This window comes from Papio anubis, chromosome 5, assembly GCF_008728515.1.
Source record: "Papio anubis isolate 15944 chromosome 5, Panubis1.0, whole genome shotgun sequence".
Taxonomy (NCBI): domain Eukaryota; kingdom Metazoa; phylum Chordata; class Mammalia; order Primates; family Cercopithecidae; genus Papio; species Papio anubis.
This window is the reverse complement of record NC_044980.1, coordinates 101829921-101847504: the sequence shown is the minus strand read 5'-3', so window position 1 is coordinate 101847504 and position 17584 is coordinate 101829921. Positions and strand designations below refer to the sequence as shown.

At 33.5% G+C, this 17584-nt stretch overlaps 1 protein-coding gene across 1 annotated transcript in view; it reads right to left on the bottom strand.

The window, feature by feature from the left end:
- Positions 1-17584, bottom strand: part of FER (FER tyrosine kinase) — a 448142-nt gene that overhangs the window by 217297 nt on the left and 213261 nt on the right. The window contains 2 exon segments of the mRNA XM_017960295.3: positions 10543-10665; positions 14981-15184. Of these exon segments, the coding sequence (XP_017815784.3) occupies positions 10543-10665; positions 14981-15184 (327 nt within the window).

The window sequence follows — 17584 nt, the reverse complement described above, 5'->3', positions numbered from 1 at the left end:
TGACCTTAGGTGATTCATCCACCTCGGCCTTCCAAAGTGCTGGGATTACAGGTGTGAGCCACCATGCCTGGCCTCATAATTGGTTTTTTACACTGTCGTGCCCAACTTTCAGTGGGTGCCTTTGTTTTAACCTTTTTTGCATACTCACAAACCAATCAGCACACACTCCCCTATTCTGAGCCCATAGAAGTCCCAGACTCAGCCACACTGGGAGAGAAACCAGCTAACTCAGGGTAGCTGACCACTCTCACGTCCCCTCTCTGCTGAGAGCTGTTTTGTTGCTCAATAAAATTCTTCTCTGCACTCATCACTCTTCAATTGTCAGTGTATTCTTATTCTTCTTAGACGCAGAACAAGAACTTGCAAACAGTTGAATGTGGTACGAACTATAAAACAGGCAGGCTGAGATGGTGCATAAGCCAGGGTTGGCCTGGGTGGGCTGAGTGAGCAGGCCACCCGTTGCAGCAAGTAACGTGGCTGTGTGAGGCCCAGGTGGGGGCGTTGCTGGCTGGAGGTCTGCGGCTTACAAAGTGACTGAGAAAAATCATGTGCCATAAGGTGCTTTGAGCTACCTTATGATATACTTTGAAGTCCCTGTTTCATGAAAAATGCAGCTTATGAATTTTCCAATTTTTGTTGTTTTTGTTCTGTGGCTTTGTTTTTTCTATGTTTGTTCGTTCCATGTTACTGTGTATGTTACTCTTTGTTACTGTTCTATGGCTTCCAACAAGAAATGGGGGAGGGGAGAATTATACATTATACATCCATGTTCATATCAGAAATATTATACATTTTGTTGTACATTTCTACAAAAGTACATTTGTGGAAATGCTTTCCAAAGTCAATGCATATGTAAAGTATAATAAATACTTGGCCGGGGGTGGTGGCTCATGCCTGTAATCCCAGCACTTTGGGAGGCTGAGGTGGGTGGATCATGAGGTCAGGAGTTCAAGACCAGCCTGAGCAACATGATGAAAGCCCGTCTCTACTAAAAACACAAAAGCCCGGCGTGGTGGCACATGCCTATAATCCCAGCTACTCAGGAGGCTGAGGCAGGAGAATTGCTTGAACCCAGGAGGTGGAGGTTGCAGTGACCCAAGATCATGCCACTGCACTCCAGCCTGGGCGACAGAGCAAAACTCCATCTCAAAAAAAGAAACAAAAAAGGAAAGAAAGAAAAGAAAAGAAAGTATAATAAATACTTTAAAATGATGAAATGGCACACATTGGGCAATGTTTGCGCTATAAATATCAAATCTTGCCTTTCAATTTGCATTAAAAATTTCCAATGACTTACTCTTTTAATAGACCTTACCTGCCTATTCCCATTTCCCTCCAAATATTTATAAAGTAGGCAAAAAAAAAAAAAAAAAAAAGGATAGAACTAATTACTGGGCCGGGTGCGGTGGCTCAAGCCTGTAATCCCAGCACTTTGGGAGGCCGAGACGGGCGGATCACGAGGTCAGGAGATCAAGACCATCCTGGCTAACACAGTGAAACCCCGTCTCTACTAAAAAAAAATACAGAAAACTAGCCGGGCGAGGTGGCGGGCGCCTGTAGTCCCAGCTACTCGGGAGGCTGAGGCAGGAGAATGGCGTAAACCCGGGAGGCAGAGCTTGCAGTGAGCTGAGATCCGGCCACTGCACTCCAACCTGGGCGACAAAGCGAGACTCCGTCTCAAAAAAAAAAAAAAAAAAAAAAAAAAAGAACTAATTACTAAAAACCTGGCTCTTCCGACTAAAAATATAATGATATTTAAGAAAGTCTGAGGTAGGCTTATGGATGTGAAACTTTTGAGGTATCATTTATGGAATATCAGTGGTTTCTAAGGTCTGTTAATTTTTTGATACTAGCATTGCTTTTCCTCAAAATATCTGCTGGTAAAAGATGAGAGTTTTAAAAATCAGTCTGGGTGTTATTAAATATATGTACCATGGTAGGGTTCTTTTATATTATTAAGTAGATCAAGCAGATGCATAATTAGATGCAATTTAACTTTGCAGACTATACCAAGTAGTGGCTACATATTCAAATATCACCCTGTATTTCCCTTAGCACAACACACTTATAGTCTCCGCTAGACTTTCATGTGGGTTGGGGACATAGCTGTTAAGTTCACTTATATCCTGGTGCTAAAATATTGGAGTATAGAAAAAATGTTTGTTAAGCTATCGACATTAATCAGATAGAGATTATGATTTATGCTAGATGGAGTTGTAATTAAAAGATGATAAATAGAACAGAATCCCTTTCAAGTAGCAACTCTAAAACTTACAGTAAATTTGATTCAGGGTAAATTATAATGTCTGAGTTTCCTTACCTAATAATGGGGATAATATTAATACTCAAATTCATAGTTGTTGAAAAGATTTAATAAAATAATAGAGGTAGAGTATTCTCAACAGTACTCAAGTGTTTTTCTTTTTCCTTTGTTCACAATTTAAAATGCTCCAAATTTTCCTTCTGTTAATTATTTATCTGTCCTGCAAAACATGCTTTCAAACAAAAACTATACGCTATTTTATAGTTTCCACCATATAACTACAGAGATTGTCACACATGATTTTTATAACAAGTGAGGTTATTGTAGGCCACAGATAAAGTTAGAAGGCTGGCTTGCCTAAGAAGATGTGGCTGATAATAGTGAAAATTGAGACTTAAAAATGGATTATCTGTGCTCAAATCCAAGACCGACATGGAGATTTATATATTCCTGATAAATTTCCTAAAAAGAACATTTTGTAATTTTTTTGTGCTCTTCCACTCTCAATAGACCAAATTAATTGATCTAAAAGAGCCAATTAAATAGAAATCTTAACAGTGAGAATTCTAGTTCAGAACGTTTTTTTCAAATTGTGAGTTTCCATGACTGGAAATCCAATTTGATATGGTATTTAATTATCTAATTTTAAAGAGCTAAAAATAAAGATCACTCTTATGTCTTTTCAAATTTTCAACACACAGCACTTTTTGAAAAGCCCATACAAGTGACAGCATAAAATGATTAACTGCAAAAGCACAGCTAACAAGATGCCTCCAAAAATAATGTTACTGGGAAAAAAGTTCTTAGAAATAAAATCATGGATTTACTGTAATTTATTTGGATGGCCTATTCTACTAAATATACTCCTTTGAAATTCACTACCACTATTAAACGCAAATCTTTTATTTCAAGACATCCACTATGAAAACTTGTAAAATTTTACACTGAATTTCTACTCAAATAATGTGAATTTCTTAAATTATACAAAGAAAAACTGGCCTTTTAAGATGATATGTATTAGTTATTAAATTAATCCAAATCTGCGCTTGCCTCCCAGCACTCTCCCTTTTGACAACTCTGCTTCAGTCATACTAACCTCTGCAGTTCTTCAGTCACACCAGGGAACACTCTTCCCCAGACACACAAGGATATACAGCCAGTAAACATCTCTATGGCTCTTTCAATTGTTTACTGCTGGCATCTGTTCTGATAGGTTGGTACACATGCTGTACTAACTGTTACCCCTTTATACAACCACACAAATAACTCCTTGTTTTGATTTACGTCTCTGTCCAAAACTCATTAGGAGGCTTTCTTTGACCATGATATTTAAAAAATTAGCCCTCTCTATGCACATACACACACACTACCTAAACACTTTCCTCAACACAGTCTAGTACTTCATTATCTCCTTATCCTACTCCATTTTCATAACATTTATTCACTCTAACATAATAAAGAACATAGCACAGAGTGAGTACTAAGTAAATATTTACTAAATGAATACTGAGTCACATCTATTTTTCATTCCTCTCTTTCTTAAAATTTTAAATTATTTTAAAAATTATACAATAGTTCTTAACGAATTAAGAATATGGATATAGACTTAAAGAAAAGGAAGACTGATTTCATAAAATGATAAATTGATAAGACATCAACATATCAAAAAGTATATTATAAGCCTCTATAAAATGAAAATCACTAAACAGTAATATTGGAAGAGGCAAGCTATATCAGATATAAGATAAAATAGTCTTTAAATTATCTAAAACAAACAATGTGAACAGTGCACTTAAAGTGCAGTTACTTCTCTTAAAAACTGTTCTTTGCAGTGTCTAATACTCATGAATGTTGCTGCCATAAACCTCTCTCCTCAGGACAAGTTAGTAGTTTCAGTCACAGAGAGACTTACTCTCCTCTCACAAATCTGACTCTAATACTCTGACAATCTATATGACATTCTGGTAAAAAGCTACAATTACAATTACTTAATTTAAGATGGTTGTCTAAGGTTCAAATTAATTGCTCACTGCCTATCTAATGTACCTTTTTTTGTTTTGTTTTGTTTTGAGATGGAGTTTCACTCTGTTGCCCAGGCAGGAGTACAGTGGCGCGATCTCAGCTCACTGCAACCTCTGACTCCCAGCTTCAAATGATTCTCCTGCCTCAGCCTCCCAAGTAGCTGGGATTACAGGTGCATGCCACCACATCTGGCTAATTTTTGTATTTTTAGTAGAGACGGGGTTTCACCTGTTAGGCAGGCTGGTCTCAAACTCCTTACCTCAAGCAGTCCGCCCACCTTGGCCTCCCAAAGGGCTGGGATTACAGGCACGAGCCACTGCACCTGGCCTAATCTACATTTAATCATACATGTTTTTGCTTTACTTTCGATTCAGAAAGAGATTTCTTACTTAAAAACATCTTAATATGAAGAAATATTAAACTTAACAAAGCAAATATCTTCCAAAAGTGTCATTTAAATGTTAAACTAGATGTCTTTCTTAAATATATTTGACCAATCCCTATATTTTAGCTCAAATCCTAGCTTTCCCTACCCAATATTACTGTTCAGAAATTTTTCTTTTATAGAAACTAATAGTTTTTGATATATTAAAATCTTGTTCAAGTTAATATTTTATAGAATGAAAGAGACTTCGTTTCCCTTAAATTCACATTCATATTAATTAAACAGTTTATTTTAGCCTCTAAAGTCTAGACTCTACAATCTGGAAAAATAGACAGTGGTTAAGAATGTGGGCTCAAATTCCAGATCTGCCTCTTAACCAGTTCTGTTTTCTGTAAATGAATTCCTGAATTCATTTACCATTTTAATTTTTAGCCCTTCATTCATAATATTTTATAGCAATAACAGCAACAATAATATTATATGAGATTAACAATTCTTATTAATATTTTATAGGAATATGTGAAGTTAAATGAGATAATGCATATAAAAAGGTCAGCAATTAGCTGGGCTCCTAGCAATTGCACAGTGAATTCAATCTTCCAGCAAATATTTATTGAACATTACCATGGGTCAGCACTCTTCGAGACACTGGAAATAACACTACACTAATTGTGGCCCTATGGAAGTTATTTTACTTGGGGGAGACAAATGATTAAAAATACATCACATAATACAATGTCACTTAAATGTCACCATGATGAAGAGAAATAAAGGCAGAAGAAGGGGGAGCAAAAGGGCTTGATGTGTTATTTTATACATGGTAGTCAGAGAAGGCCTCCCTGATGAATTGACATTTGAGTAGAAACTGAATTAAGAACAGGTCATATACATGTATAACGTGTTTGCTAATGTAAGAACGATGATAATGGGTGATTAATAACCCCTCTTTACAACAATTTCTTCCATCTTCCGTATGTTTACACAAGCTCTGGAGGTAGTGTAGGAAAAATCAGGGAGAGGAATGAGTGACTCAGGCACCCACTAGTTTATAATAAAGTGAGAAAGTTAAACAATTTAATCCTGTCTAGTTTTCTGTACCTTTGAGTGAATGTGCATAAAATATAAAGAAAGAGATTACTTTAGCCATTCTGTCCTCAAGTTAGGCATTATGATGATAAACTTGTATTTTTATGGGTAGGAGCAGAGATAAATGGGAAGAGAAATAAATGGGAAATAGAAATGACAATGAAACTAAAGTGGAATTCTTTATGTAGGCTAAAAATGAAGTCTAGCAAGACAGAAATTAAATATTTTATAGCACATTATATAATCAAAGATATTCACTTTTCACACAAATTAAATCAAGAAATAATTCAGTTATAAGAGTACAAATAATTCAAAGGAAGATATGTAATAGATACTACCACCATAACAAATCCATATCAATTTGTTATCTACTCATAATTGGAAAATTATCTAACTCAAAGCTTCTGTTTTGTGATTTTCTTTTAAAAGAGTAACACGATCCTTTAAATCAAGTGTATAACATTTGCAACAAACTGAGATAATGATTTTTAGATTTCAAGTACAAGTACTTTAGGTTAATAGCCAGATAAACTTTAAATTTCCACCTCATATAAAAAATCATATATAACCCTTTAAATTTCTACAGCATCCAGTATATATTTATTTTCATAGCTAGTTCTATCAGATGGTGAGATAATCAATTCCAAAGCGTTGGGGGTTGGAAAAACATTAATTAACCCTGTAATAGTCCAGAGAATCTAATCTATTATCAAAGTTTTATAGCAAATTTTATATTATAAGGGGTATAGCTTTATTTGAAATTTTGTATTCCTAGTCAAACTCATATCTGCGTTGTTATTTCTTTCTTTTATAGATTTGGTTTCCCAATTTAGACCTGGCGAAGCAAGGTCTAAATTAGACAATACAAATATTTGGTTGACTTGTGAAATGGGACATCAGTATCGCTGAAATCCTATTTGTATATTTTGTTAACCTAATCTGGATAAAAAATATATTCCTGTACTGTATTTTATTCATACTGATATATACTAGAATTGGTGTTCATACTTCCACATGAATAATTAAGCGTACAAAACACTTCATTTATTTAGAGACAGGGTCTCTCTCTGCTGCCTAGGCTGGAGTGCAGTGGTACAATCACAGCTCACTACAGCCTCAACCTCCCAGGCTCAAGCAATCCTCCCATCTCAGCCACCCAAGTAGCTGGGACCATAGGCATGTGCCACTACCCCCAGCTAATTTTTGTATTTTTAAGAGATAAATACTTAATTGTAACCCAGAGTGCTTGAGGGAGGGCAGTGATGTAGAAGAAAGAGATGTCAAAGGCCCTCAATTTATGACTTGAGAAGCTGGGTATTTGGTGGCATCACTTATTTAAAAAGAAAGCATGGAATGTTCTTCCATTTGTGTCCTCTTTTATTTCATTGAGCAATGGTTTGTAGTTCTCCTTGAAGAGGTCCTTCACATCCCTTGTAAGTTGGATTCCTAGGTATTTTATTCTCTTTGAAGCAATTGTGAATGGGAGTTCACTCATGATTTGGATCTCTGTTTGTCTATTATTGGTGTATAAGAATGCTTGTGATTTTTGCACATTGATTTTATATCCTGATACTTTGCTGAAGTTGCTTATCAGCTTAAGGAGATTTGGGCTGAAACAATGGGGTTTTCTAAATATACAATCATGTCATCTGCAAACAGGGACATTTTGACTTCTTCTTTTCCTAACTGAATACCCTTTATTTCTTTCTCGTGCCTGATTGCCCTGGCCAGAACTTCCAACGCTATGCTGAATAGGAGTGGTGAGAGAGGGCATCCTTCTCTTGTGCCACTTTTCAAAGGGAATGCTTGCAGTTTTTGCCCATTCAGTATGATATTGGCTGTGGGTTTGTCACAAAGAGTTCTTATTATTTTGAGATACATTCCAACAATACTGAATTTATTGAGAGTTTTTAGCATGAAGGGCTGTTGAATTTTGTCAAAGGCCTTTTCTGCATCTATTGAGATAATCATGTGGTTTTTGTCTTTGGTTCTGTTTATATGCTGGATTATGTTTATTGATTGGCATATGTTGAACCAGCCTTGCATCCCAGGGATGAAGCCCACTTGATCATGGTGGATAAGCTTTTTGATGTGCTGCTGGATTCGGTTTGCCAGTATTTTATTGAGGATTTTTGCATCGATATTCATCAGGGATATTGTCTAAAATTCTCTTTTTTTGTTGTGTCTCTGCCAGGCTTTGGTATCAGGATGATGTTGGCCTCATAAAATGAGTTATGGAGAATTCCGTCTTTTAAAAACAAGAAATGGGGAAAGGATTCCCTATTTAATAAATGGTGCTGGGAAAACTGGTGAGCCATAAGTAGAAAGCTGAAACTGGATCACTTCCTTACTCCTTATACAAAAATTAATTCAAGATGGATTAGAGACTTAAATGTTAGACCTAAAACCATAAAAACCCTAGAAGAAAACCTAGGCAATACCATTCAGGACATAGGCATGGGCAAGGACTTCATGTCTAAAACACCAAAAGCAACGGCAACAAAAGCCAAAATTGACAAATGGGATCTAATTAAACTAAACAGCTTCTGCACAGTAAAAGAAACTACCAGCAGAGTGAACAGACAACCTACAGAATGGGAGAAAATTTTTGCAATCTACTCATCTGACAAAGGGCTAATATCCAGAACCTACAAAGAACTCAAACAAATTTACAAGAAAAAAACAACCCCATCAAAGAGTGGGCAAACGATATGAACAGACACTTCTCAAAAGAAGACATTTATGCAGCCAACAGACACATGAAAAAATGCTCAGCATCACTGACCATCAGAGAAATGCAAATCAAAACCACAATGAGATATCATCTCACCAGTTAGAATGGCAATCATTAAAAAGTCAGGAAACAACAGGTGCTGGAGAGGATGTGGAGAAATAGGAACACTTTTACACTGTTGGTGGGACTGTAAACTAGTCCAACCATTGTGGAAGACAGTGTGGCGATTCCTCAAGGATCTAGAACTAGAAATACCATTTGACCCAGCCATCCCAATACTGGGTACATACCCAAAGGATTTAAATCATGCTGCTATAAAGACACATGCACATGTATGTTTATCGCGGCACTATTCACAATAGCAAAGACTTGGAATCAACCCAAATGTCCATCAATGATAGACTGGATTAAGAAAATGTGGCACATAACACCATGGAATATTATGCAGCCATAAAAAAGGATGAGTTTGTGTCCTTTGTAGGGACATGGATGCAGCTGGAAACCATCGTTCTCAGCAAACTATCGCAAGAACAGAAAACCAAACACCACATGTTCTCATTCATAGATGGGAACTGAACAATGAGAACACTTGGACACAGGAAGGGGAACATCACACAACAGGGCCTGTTGTGGGGTGGGAGGAGGGAGGGGTAGCATTAGGAGATATACCTAATGTAAATGATGAGTTAATGGGTGCAGCACACCAACATGACACATGTATACATATGTAACAAATCTGCACGCTGTGCACATGTACCCTAGAACATAAAGTATAATTAAAAAAAAAAGAAAAAAATAAAGATGAAGGAGGAAATATTGAAAGATTTATATATACATATATATATATGCTATAGAAAAAATGTGACAATCTATTTCAGACTGAAGAAGAATTTTTTATGGTTTTGGTAATTAAGGGTAGAAAATGAATTTAAAAAAATAACAAAGAATTATGCAATTTCATAATTATAGAAAATTGTTCAAGACAGCCAGCTCCTTAACCAGAGAATTAGAATGTTTAACAAACAACTGTCAAAATCTTCCGTGAGAGAAATATTAAAGGTCATCCTCTCTGTGAAGACTCAGTAGTACAATAAATGTACAAATATAGATATTATTTCCCAGATTAACAAAAGGAAATAAAATAATTGTTTTTTAAATTTCCAAATTGCTAAATCCAGACTATGTACCAGCACTCTTGGAACTGACACTTACTTCAAATTAAAAGCAATCCCTAAATGTATAACAGTCATATCAACAAATATTAATCTACCAAATTGTGTGGCTTTCCTATTTCTACGCTGTTCTTCATATTAGACAGTCCTGAAAGGAAAGCGCTCTTGCCAATACGAACCCCACTCCTGAAACATCAAAAGTGCTCAGAAACTAAGTCAGCTCCATTGTTCCACTTTGGTTTAAGTCCCAAATATATTACCTTAAAAACACAAAACTTCCACATACCCATTCTTCATTGAACAAATCTTGAAAAGCACATGTAATTAGTGTTTTCTGCGATAGATCATAGAGGTAAAAATGACCTAAGACAATCTCTTATCCAACCACCTGGCTCCACATAGGTAAGTTCTGATTTACTGCTTCCATGAAGAGTAGACTAGTTTTTAATAGTTCTAATATCTTATAATACATTGTAAATGTAACATCCCAAATTAAAACCCTAATTTATTCCTAATTGCTGGACATTGTCTTTGACTTATACAACTTTGAATCTTTTATAACCTGAACCTTTCAAAGTATGAACCTTATAAAGTGAAGAAAAGCCTCAAGTCTGAAGAAAAACTAGGAAAGAAAGGGGAAAAAAAATCCAAGCCATTTGTGTACTAGCAAATACTGAATAAAAAGCAGCTCATCGTAATAAAATCAAGGAAATTTCATGTTTCAATTGTATTACTAATAAAAGCTAGAAAAACAAAAACAAAACTTTCTTTTTTTCTGAACGACTAGCATATAATCTAAGAACTTTATTTACTGTTGGAAATGTTAACGCACCAAAAATTCTTTTAAAACAAACAGACAAAAAAGTATACAAGCAACTACCTTAGGAATAGGATTCAGCAGAACTACACCCGATTTCTTAGTGATGACCTGTTTCGTTGTATAGTGATGATCTATAAGTTGAGGAATGTTTGAAAATCCAGTGCCCTCGAATCGATACATGTTCTGGAGAGAGAACAATAAGGTAGAATAAATGTGAAGACATTGCTTTAGAAAATCTACATTCATTGACAAATTAGATTCCATTCTTAAAAAAACTATAATTGCACAACCATGTGAATATACTTAACACTACTAAACTATACCCTTAAAAGTTATTAAGATGATAAAAATATAAATAAATAAAGCTCTGACATGTTTTAAAATTCTACCTTGTGAGAGATAAATTAATCTTCACAATGTTTAAATCTAATTCAAATTGTTGAAAAATAAAAAATCTAACAAACAGACCTGAAATGCATTTTGCTAAAATGCTAACCAAAGGAAATAAAGCATGGGATACACCCGAGTTAACGGACAAGATACACGTTTACATATGTCTACATATGTGTCCCATTTGATAAAACTTTCAATATCAAAAATAATGTCAAAAATATAAGGAAGGATATCCAGTCTGATGGTAAATATTTTAATACATCTGACCATTTATTTTCTATCTGTTGATACAGTATTAGTTTGCTTTTTATAGTGGAGTATTCATTTATTATTCATTACCAAAAACACTCATTCATGCATCTTTGATAAAGAAATAAAATGCACCAGTGACAAAACTGCAGATATCAACATGCCCAAATCTTAGCATTTTAAAATTGCATATCACTAGGTAAGGTGCAATTTTCCCCAAACTCCTCCAAGACCCTTTTTCTCTTGTTTTCATATTTCAAATTGGCCTATGAGTAGGTTGTCATATGGATAAATTGACAGCAATAAACCTGGCAAATCAAAAATACCCTATTGGCCATATTTTTCAATGCAAGAAGCATTGCAATGCAATGTAACAAACGCTTCCAACTGATAGTTCTCACATCCAGGAGATATATACCAATACAGATTTTGGAGTACCCCCATTTTAAGAAAATCCTGTGAAGAAATAAGAACTTTCAAAACCGACTAAATTCTATATTACTCGCATTACTGGAAGATTACTTTCCCAGTTGAAAGTTTAAAAACTCAAAGCTCTTTTTCCATACTAGAAAATAAAAAAGATTTAATGTATCAAAATTTAATTTATATAAAACTTCTTAAATGAATATTTCTGTTTCATCGAGTAATGAACAAACTTGCATTAGTTTACTTTAGCACTTAACTATGGAGTATAAATCAACTCAAGGCAGTTAGTGTTTGAGTCAGTTCAAAGCAGTTGTTAATTCATTGCCTAAAGAACTTTTGTACATAGTAGGCATACCTTCTATGATATATTAGCACTGATGCTTGAGAATATTTCACACTGAAGGTACTAATCTATTTATAATAATGTATGTTCTAGGTGTGCAAAACACCAAGCAAGATCTCTCAGTGTCTCAGCTTATTCCTTAGTGAAACAGAGATAATATTTGTACCTCCTCACCGAGTAAAAGAGTTGAATAACTATTAACATGCAAACCACTTTACCAGTATATGGTACATGTACTGGCACACATTCAATTATCAAATCACCAGACAAATAATAAATGTTAATGGACACTTAGATTGATTCCTTATTTTTGCTACTGTGAATAGTACTGCAATAAGCATGGGAGTACAGGTATCCCTTTGGTATACTGATTTATTTTCCTTTTAATAAATACCCAGTAGCGGGATCACTGGATCATATGGCAGTTCTATTATACTTTTTTGAGAAATCTCCATCTTGATTTCCATAATGAATTTACTAATTTACATTCCCATCAACAGTGTATGAGAGTTCCCTTTTCTCCACATCCTTGCCTGCATTTATTATTTTTTGTGTTTTTAATAATAGCCATTCTACTGGGATAAAATGATGTTTTATTGTGGTTTTGATTTGTACTTCTCTGATGATCAGTGATACTGAGCATTTTTTCATAATACCTATTGGCCATTTACACAACTTTTTGGAGAAATGTCTATTCTTTGTATTAAATGTTGTATTCAATGTCTTGAATGCAAAGTGCATGAGTGCATAAGCTTTCCAGTATTCATTTCTATGCTGCCTTATTGGTTTATTTAATTTCACATCCTGCAAAGTATGTATTCACTTACTTGATTCTCGCAAAAACTCTTTAAGATATTAACCCCCTTTATTTCCTAAACCACAGAACAAGTAAAGACAGAGCTAGGACTGAAAGCCAAGTGTTCTAACTCCAAATATAGTGCTCTTTTTATTGATCTACTATTTAATATTTTTAACTCCTCTAAAATCTTGTATTACTTCATAACCTCCTCCTCTTGGAACACTTGTTGACTCATTTATTTACAGCTTCTATAATATAAACTCCTTCATTAGAATACAGTAGGCACTCATTAAATATCTGTTAATGAATTTCCCCATTTATTGACCCCTTCTAATTAACAGGTATAGGAGGAAATGAACAGGATAATTTTAGCTCATGGAAGAATCACCTGCACAAAATGAAAAAGAATTAAAACTCTATATCATCTTATACTGTTTGCAATTGCTTGAGGAGCTCAACATTATACAGCAAAAACTCACTAGAATAAAATTAGGCAGCAGAAAATCTGAGGCGTTTAGTGAAAAATAAATGTTCTCATTTTTAACAGAGATATTTGAAAAATCTCAGTGACAGAAGGAAACCGGATAAAACTATGAAATGTGAACTTGTAACCTCTTATTTTTAGCATATATTATATTGTTCATTTTAGCCACTTAAAACAAAATGGCAATATTAAAAACAAGCAATAATTTGCACACTGACCCTTTCCTTTTTGTTTCTAAGAATGCTAATTTAAATACTTATAGTTACAATTTAAACTAGAAGTGATAAGATAAATATTTCAGTATTACATAATACATATTTCAAAAATAGTTACTTTCAGAGCTTAGAAAATAAAATGAAACATTCATACAAGTTGTGGTTAACGAGTTTATACTTTACCTACAATCTTTCCTTCTACAATTCTCACACCATGTAATAAATATTGCCAACATGGTCACAAATTGTAATAGGGTAGGTTATCTAAATTCATAACTTAAAGGCATATATAAATTACAAAAGAGTTTGCCAAGGAAATAAAAAATTACACATCATTAGAAACAACAGAGTTTCCAAAACAGTAAGTTAGATGTATGAATGTGGGAAAATATGATTATCAAATTGAGGTCTGAATACTATGAAAAATTAACAAATAGTGTGAACATTATGATAGTGGAAATACTTTAATGGATATATTCCTTTTAACCTACTAGAATGGTATCTACTTCATTTAGCTATAACTACTAGATATAAATGTACTAAATGCTACTGAATCCTACACTTTAAAATGATTAATTGTATTGTATGTGAATGTCAGCTCAAAAAGGTATGTTTCATATATATATAAACTTATTAAGAGGTATATGTGCATACGTGTGTGTACATACACCTGTTACTAAGCTATCCAAGCCCTCAGGTTCATCTAATGATCATGGTTCAATTTTTGTAAGGCAATTAGTATCACCCTAGTCTCTAGACATAAACTGAAATCCTGTGGATAGCAATCTTGAAAATGCAGGCCATCTGAAATGATGGGAATGGAAAACAAATAGAGGCATCAATTCCTTCATATGCCAAAAACATTAAAATTCCTTAGTGGGTAAAGTTAAATTTTGAAATTACTCTTCATCTGTTTAAGGCTCAATAAAGAAATGTAACAAACATAGAAAGTAGTCTAGCAATGCTTAAATAAATTTCAAAAAATAAATTAGCATTAGAATAATCAATGTAAATAAATTATTTTTAATTCTTCATTAATTTCTATTCATTATTAATGCCAATAAACAACGGCTTATCTATAAAAAGAAAAAGCTTAATCTTTAATGTATCAAAAAACCAATTCAACCATCATCCCATTCATTACGAAATTTCACTATCACTATTCAATAAAGTATTTCTTAAAAATCTTTCACGGCACCATTCTGAAAACAATTCCAAGCTCCAATTTCAAAAGTATAAGTTTCATAAACTTAAGTTTCTCTAGAAAAAAAACTTCTAATAATCACATTGTTTTTAGTTTTAATTCGAAATATCTTTAATGTTCAAATTTAACAACATATTTTAAATAGCTATAGACTTTGATTTTGTAAACACTATTTTTAATTTAAAATATTACCAAATACATCTTTCCTTAAACATACTTAAATGTTAGCAAATTTTGAAGCACTGTATTTAAGAAATTCAGAAAAAAATTAAGTGCTAAATTTCAAGAGTTGCAGGCATTTGTCACAAACCATTCATTACTTTAATACAATTGTACCACAATGAACTACATCAAAATATACATATGAACTAAACTGGAAACGTACATCAACATATTGTATGATAAAATGTCTCCTCTGTCCATCAGAATATACAGAAAGGACATATTCACCAGGTTTCCCATGACTCTCTCGCACCAAAAAGTCTCCTTGTTTTTTTAACAGTTCTTGAGCTTCTATTCTGGGAATTGCACCATGGTACCAGTCCTGTTCTGCCAAAGGCTTCTCACTGATGGAGATCATATCAGAAAGCTTAAACAAATATTAAAAAAAAAAAAAAAAAACTAAATTAGAGAAAATACTGATTATTTTCTAATAAAATTCATAGCAACTATAAAGGCTTCTTACAAATGTTCCTCCCTTTAATTGACCAATTAAAAGTTATATGATGAACCTAAAATATCTTTTGAAGTACTGGTGCTGAAGTTTACCACAAATACATACACTTCAACACTTTGTTTTATCTGTCATACAAAGGTAGACACAATATTAGCATTTAGAGTTAGCATTGATAATCTTATTCACCATGTCCTAAAATAAATCTATATACTAAAATTATCAACCAGAGAAATTATGAAGAAAAAGAGGGAATTAACAGAAATGTATCACAAAACAACTTAATTTTTATGTAAATGAAAAGCTAAGGTATTTCTTTTTTATGTAATTAACTCTTGATCACAGAGGTTCTGAGCAGTCTCATATGTTCCAGGAGCACTATCTCAGGTTTTATTTGATGCTGCCTTGCTGCTGTGCCTTCCTGTCCTTATCTTCACTCACCTGACTTAACCATTACCTCTGCCACATGGCTGGTCCTGCTTCTACAAAGCAATGGTAGATAAAGCCCTAGGAGAAATAGCATCACTGAAAACCACCAATATGCAATTACAAACACATGGCAAAGATAAGGAATGTTTATAAACCATGAGCATGGTAGAGAAAGCAAATTCTCTGTTATTTTAAGAGGCCAAATGCTAATACCAAGTCAGAAATAATTTAAGAGATGACTGTTATTTCCTTGAAATGTGCTAACTGATAGTAGATTAAATCACACATTTTCTGATTACAAGTAAAAATGTTGCTGATGTTATTGTTGTTTTTATGGCACAAAGGAACTAAACTCCTCCAGACAGAAAGAGTACTTTGTGGATAAGGTGTAGTAATTTGAACTAACTTTTAAGGTTCTCAAAATACAGTATGCACAATGTCTCATGAGAAGGTAATTTATAAATTGGAAACATCAGAATTAATAATAAATGAAAGGCAAATATTCATATTCATATATGAAGTTTTACAGGCTGATATAAATTCTAGGTAGGACCAAAGTATGGTAATTCTGTAGTAAGTAAAAACTGGTTTTTAACAAAGACTTCATTGTTTTGTACCACTGAAGAGACCCAAAACTTACTGCTCAAAATTCTATTTCATATTATCCAAAACCCATTCTGTTGGTTAAAAGAACAAAACAAAACAACAATAAAAAACTTGAAAAGTCCAAAATAGATCTCAAGGAAGAGTCTACATTCTGATTCTTACTTCTTCCACTCATATTAAATAACATTTTAAACTTTTAAAATATATTCAGGTTGTGACTATACATGGAAGTTTTGGTAAACTAAGTCTTTTTAATTTTCACACAAACTATGATAAACAATATTATGTCATATTTAACATACAAGAAAAATATTTTATTTCAAAAAACGTTTTAACATATTCCCAAAAATTGTTTTAAAGAACAATTTTATCTAAAGAACCACCCATGACTATATGAGGTAAAAGAATATTACTTTTAAAAACAAACATAATCTACACAAAATTAACTTTTTGTATATACCGATACTAATAATTTGTAATTATTAAAGAAGTAAAAATAATCAAACGTTTTCTATTTGTATAATTAAAAATTTTATTTTAAAATTTTATCATAGTGCATCTAATTAGAGTAAATACTAAAATTTTTACTATAATGGACATATTTCTGTCTCACTAATAGCAAAAGTGCTTATTTATTCGAAAGTTATTACTGAATACAAGAAATTCAATGTAACATCTTTGCAAAGGACTTATTTTTATCATTGTCTCTCTAAAAGGTCTACATAACAGGAAAGCATCCCAAACGAGGATGCTACATGTTGATTTCTTGTCCTAGCCAACCTATCCTTCCAAATTTGCATTTATTTCCAACTGAGAGAACGCAGTTTGATGAACTAAGGTGGAAAGGTATATGAAGTACAAAAGCTCAGCCAGCATTCCCAGAAATTCATTTAAGTATATGAAGAAGAACATGTATGGGGGAAAAAGTCATCTAGGGAAAGTATCTGAGTTTTGTTTCGTTTTTAAAAAACTAAATAGTAAGGAACTTACATTGCTATCTCATAAAGATCATACTTCAATTCCATAGGTTTCTTAGTTTCTTTGGGGGTAGGGAGGGAAGCTCAAAGATCTGTTATTCCCCATCCCCTATACAACACTGTTATGAAATATAAGCTGAACTTACTGTGAGTGTATGTGTGTATATACACATGTGTACACACATACACAGGGAAAAGTCACACATATCCCCTGCCTGGGTATATCAGGTCTTTCAAAGACTTCTCTGGAAGCACTGGAAGGAATATTCTTATCAATATGATTTGAATGAAATCCCAACACAAT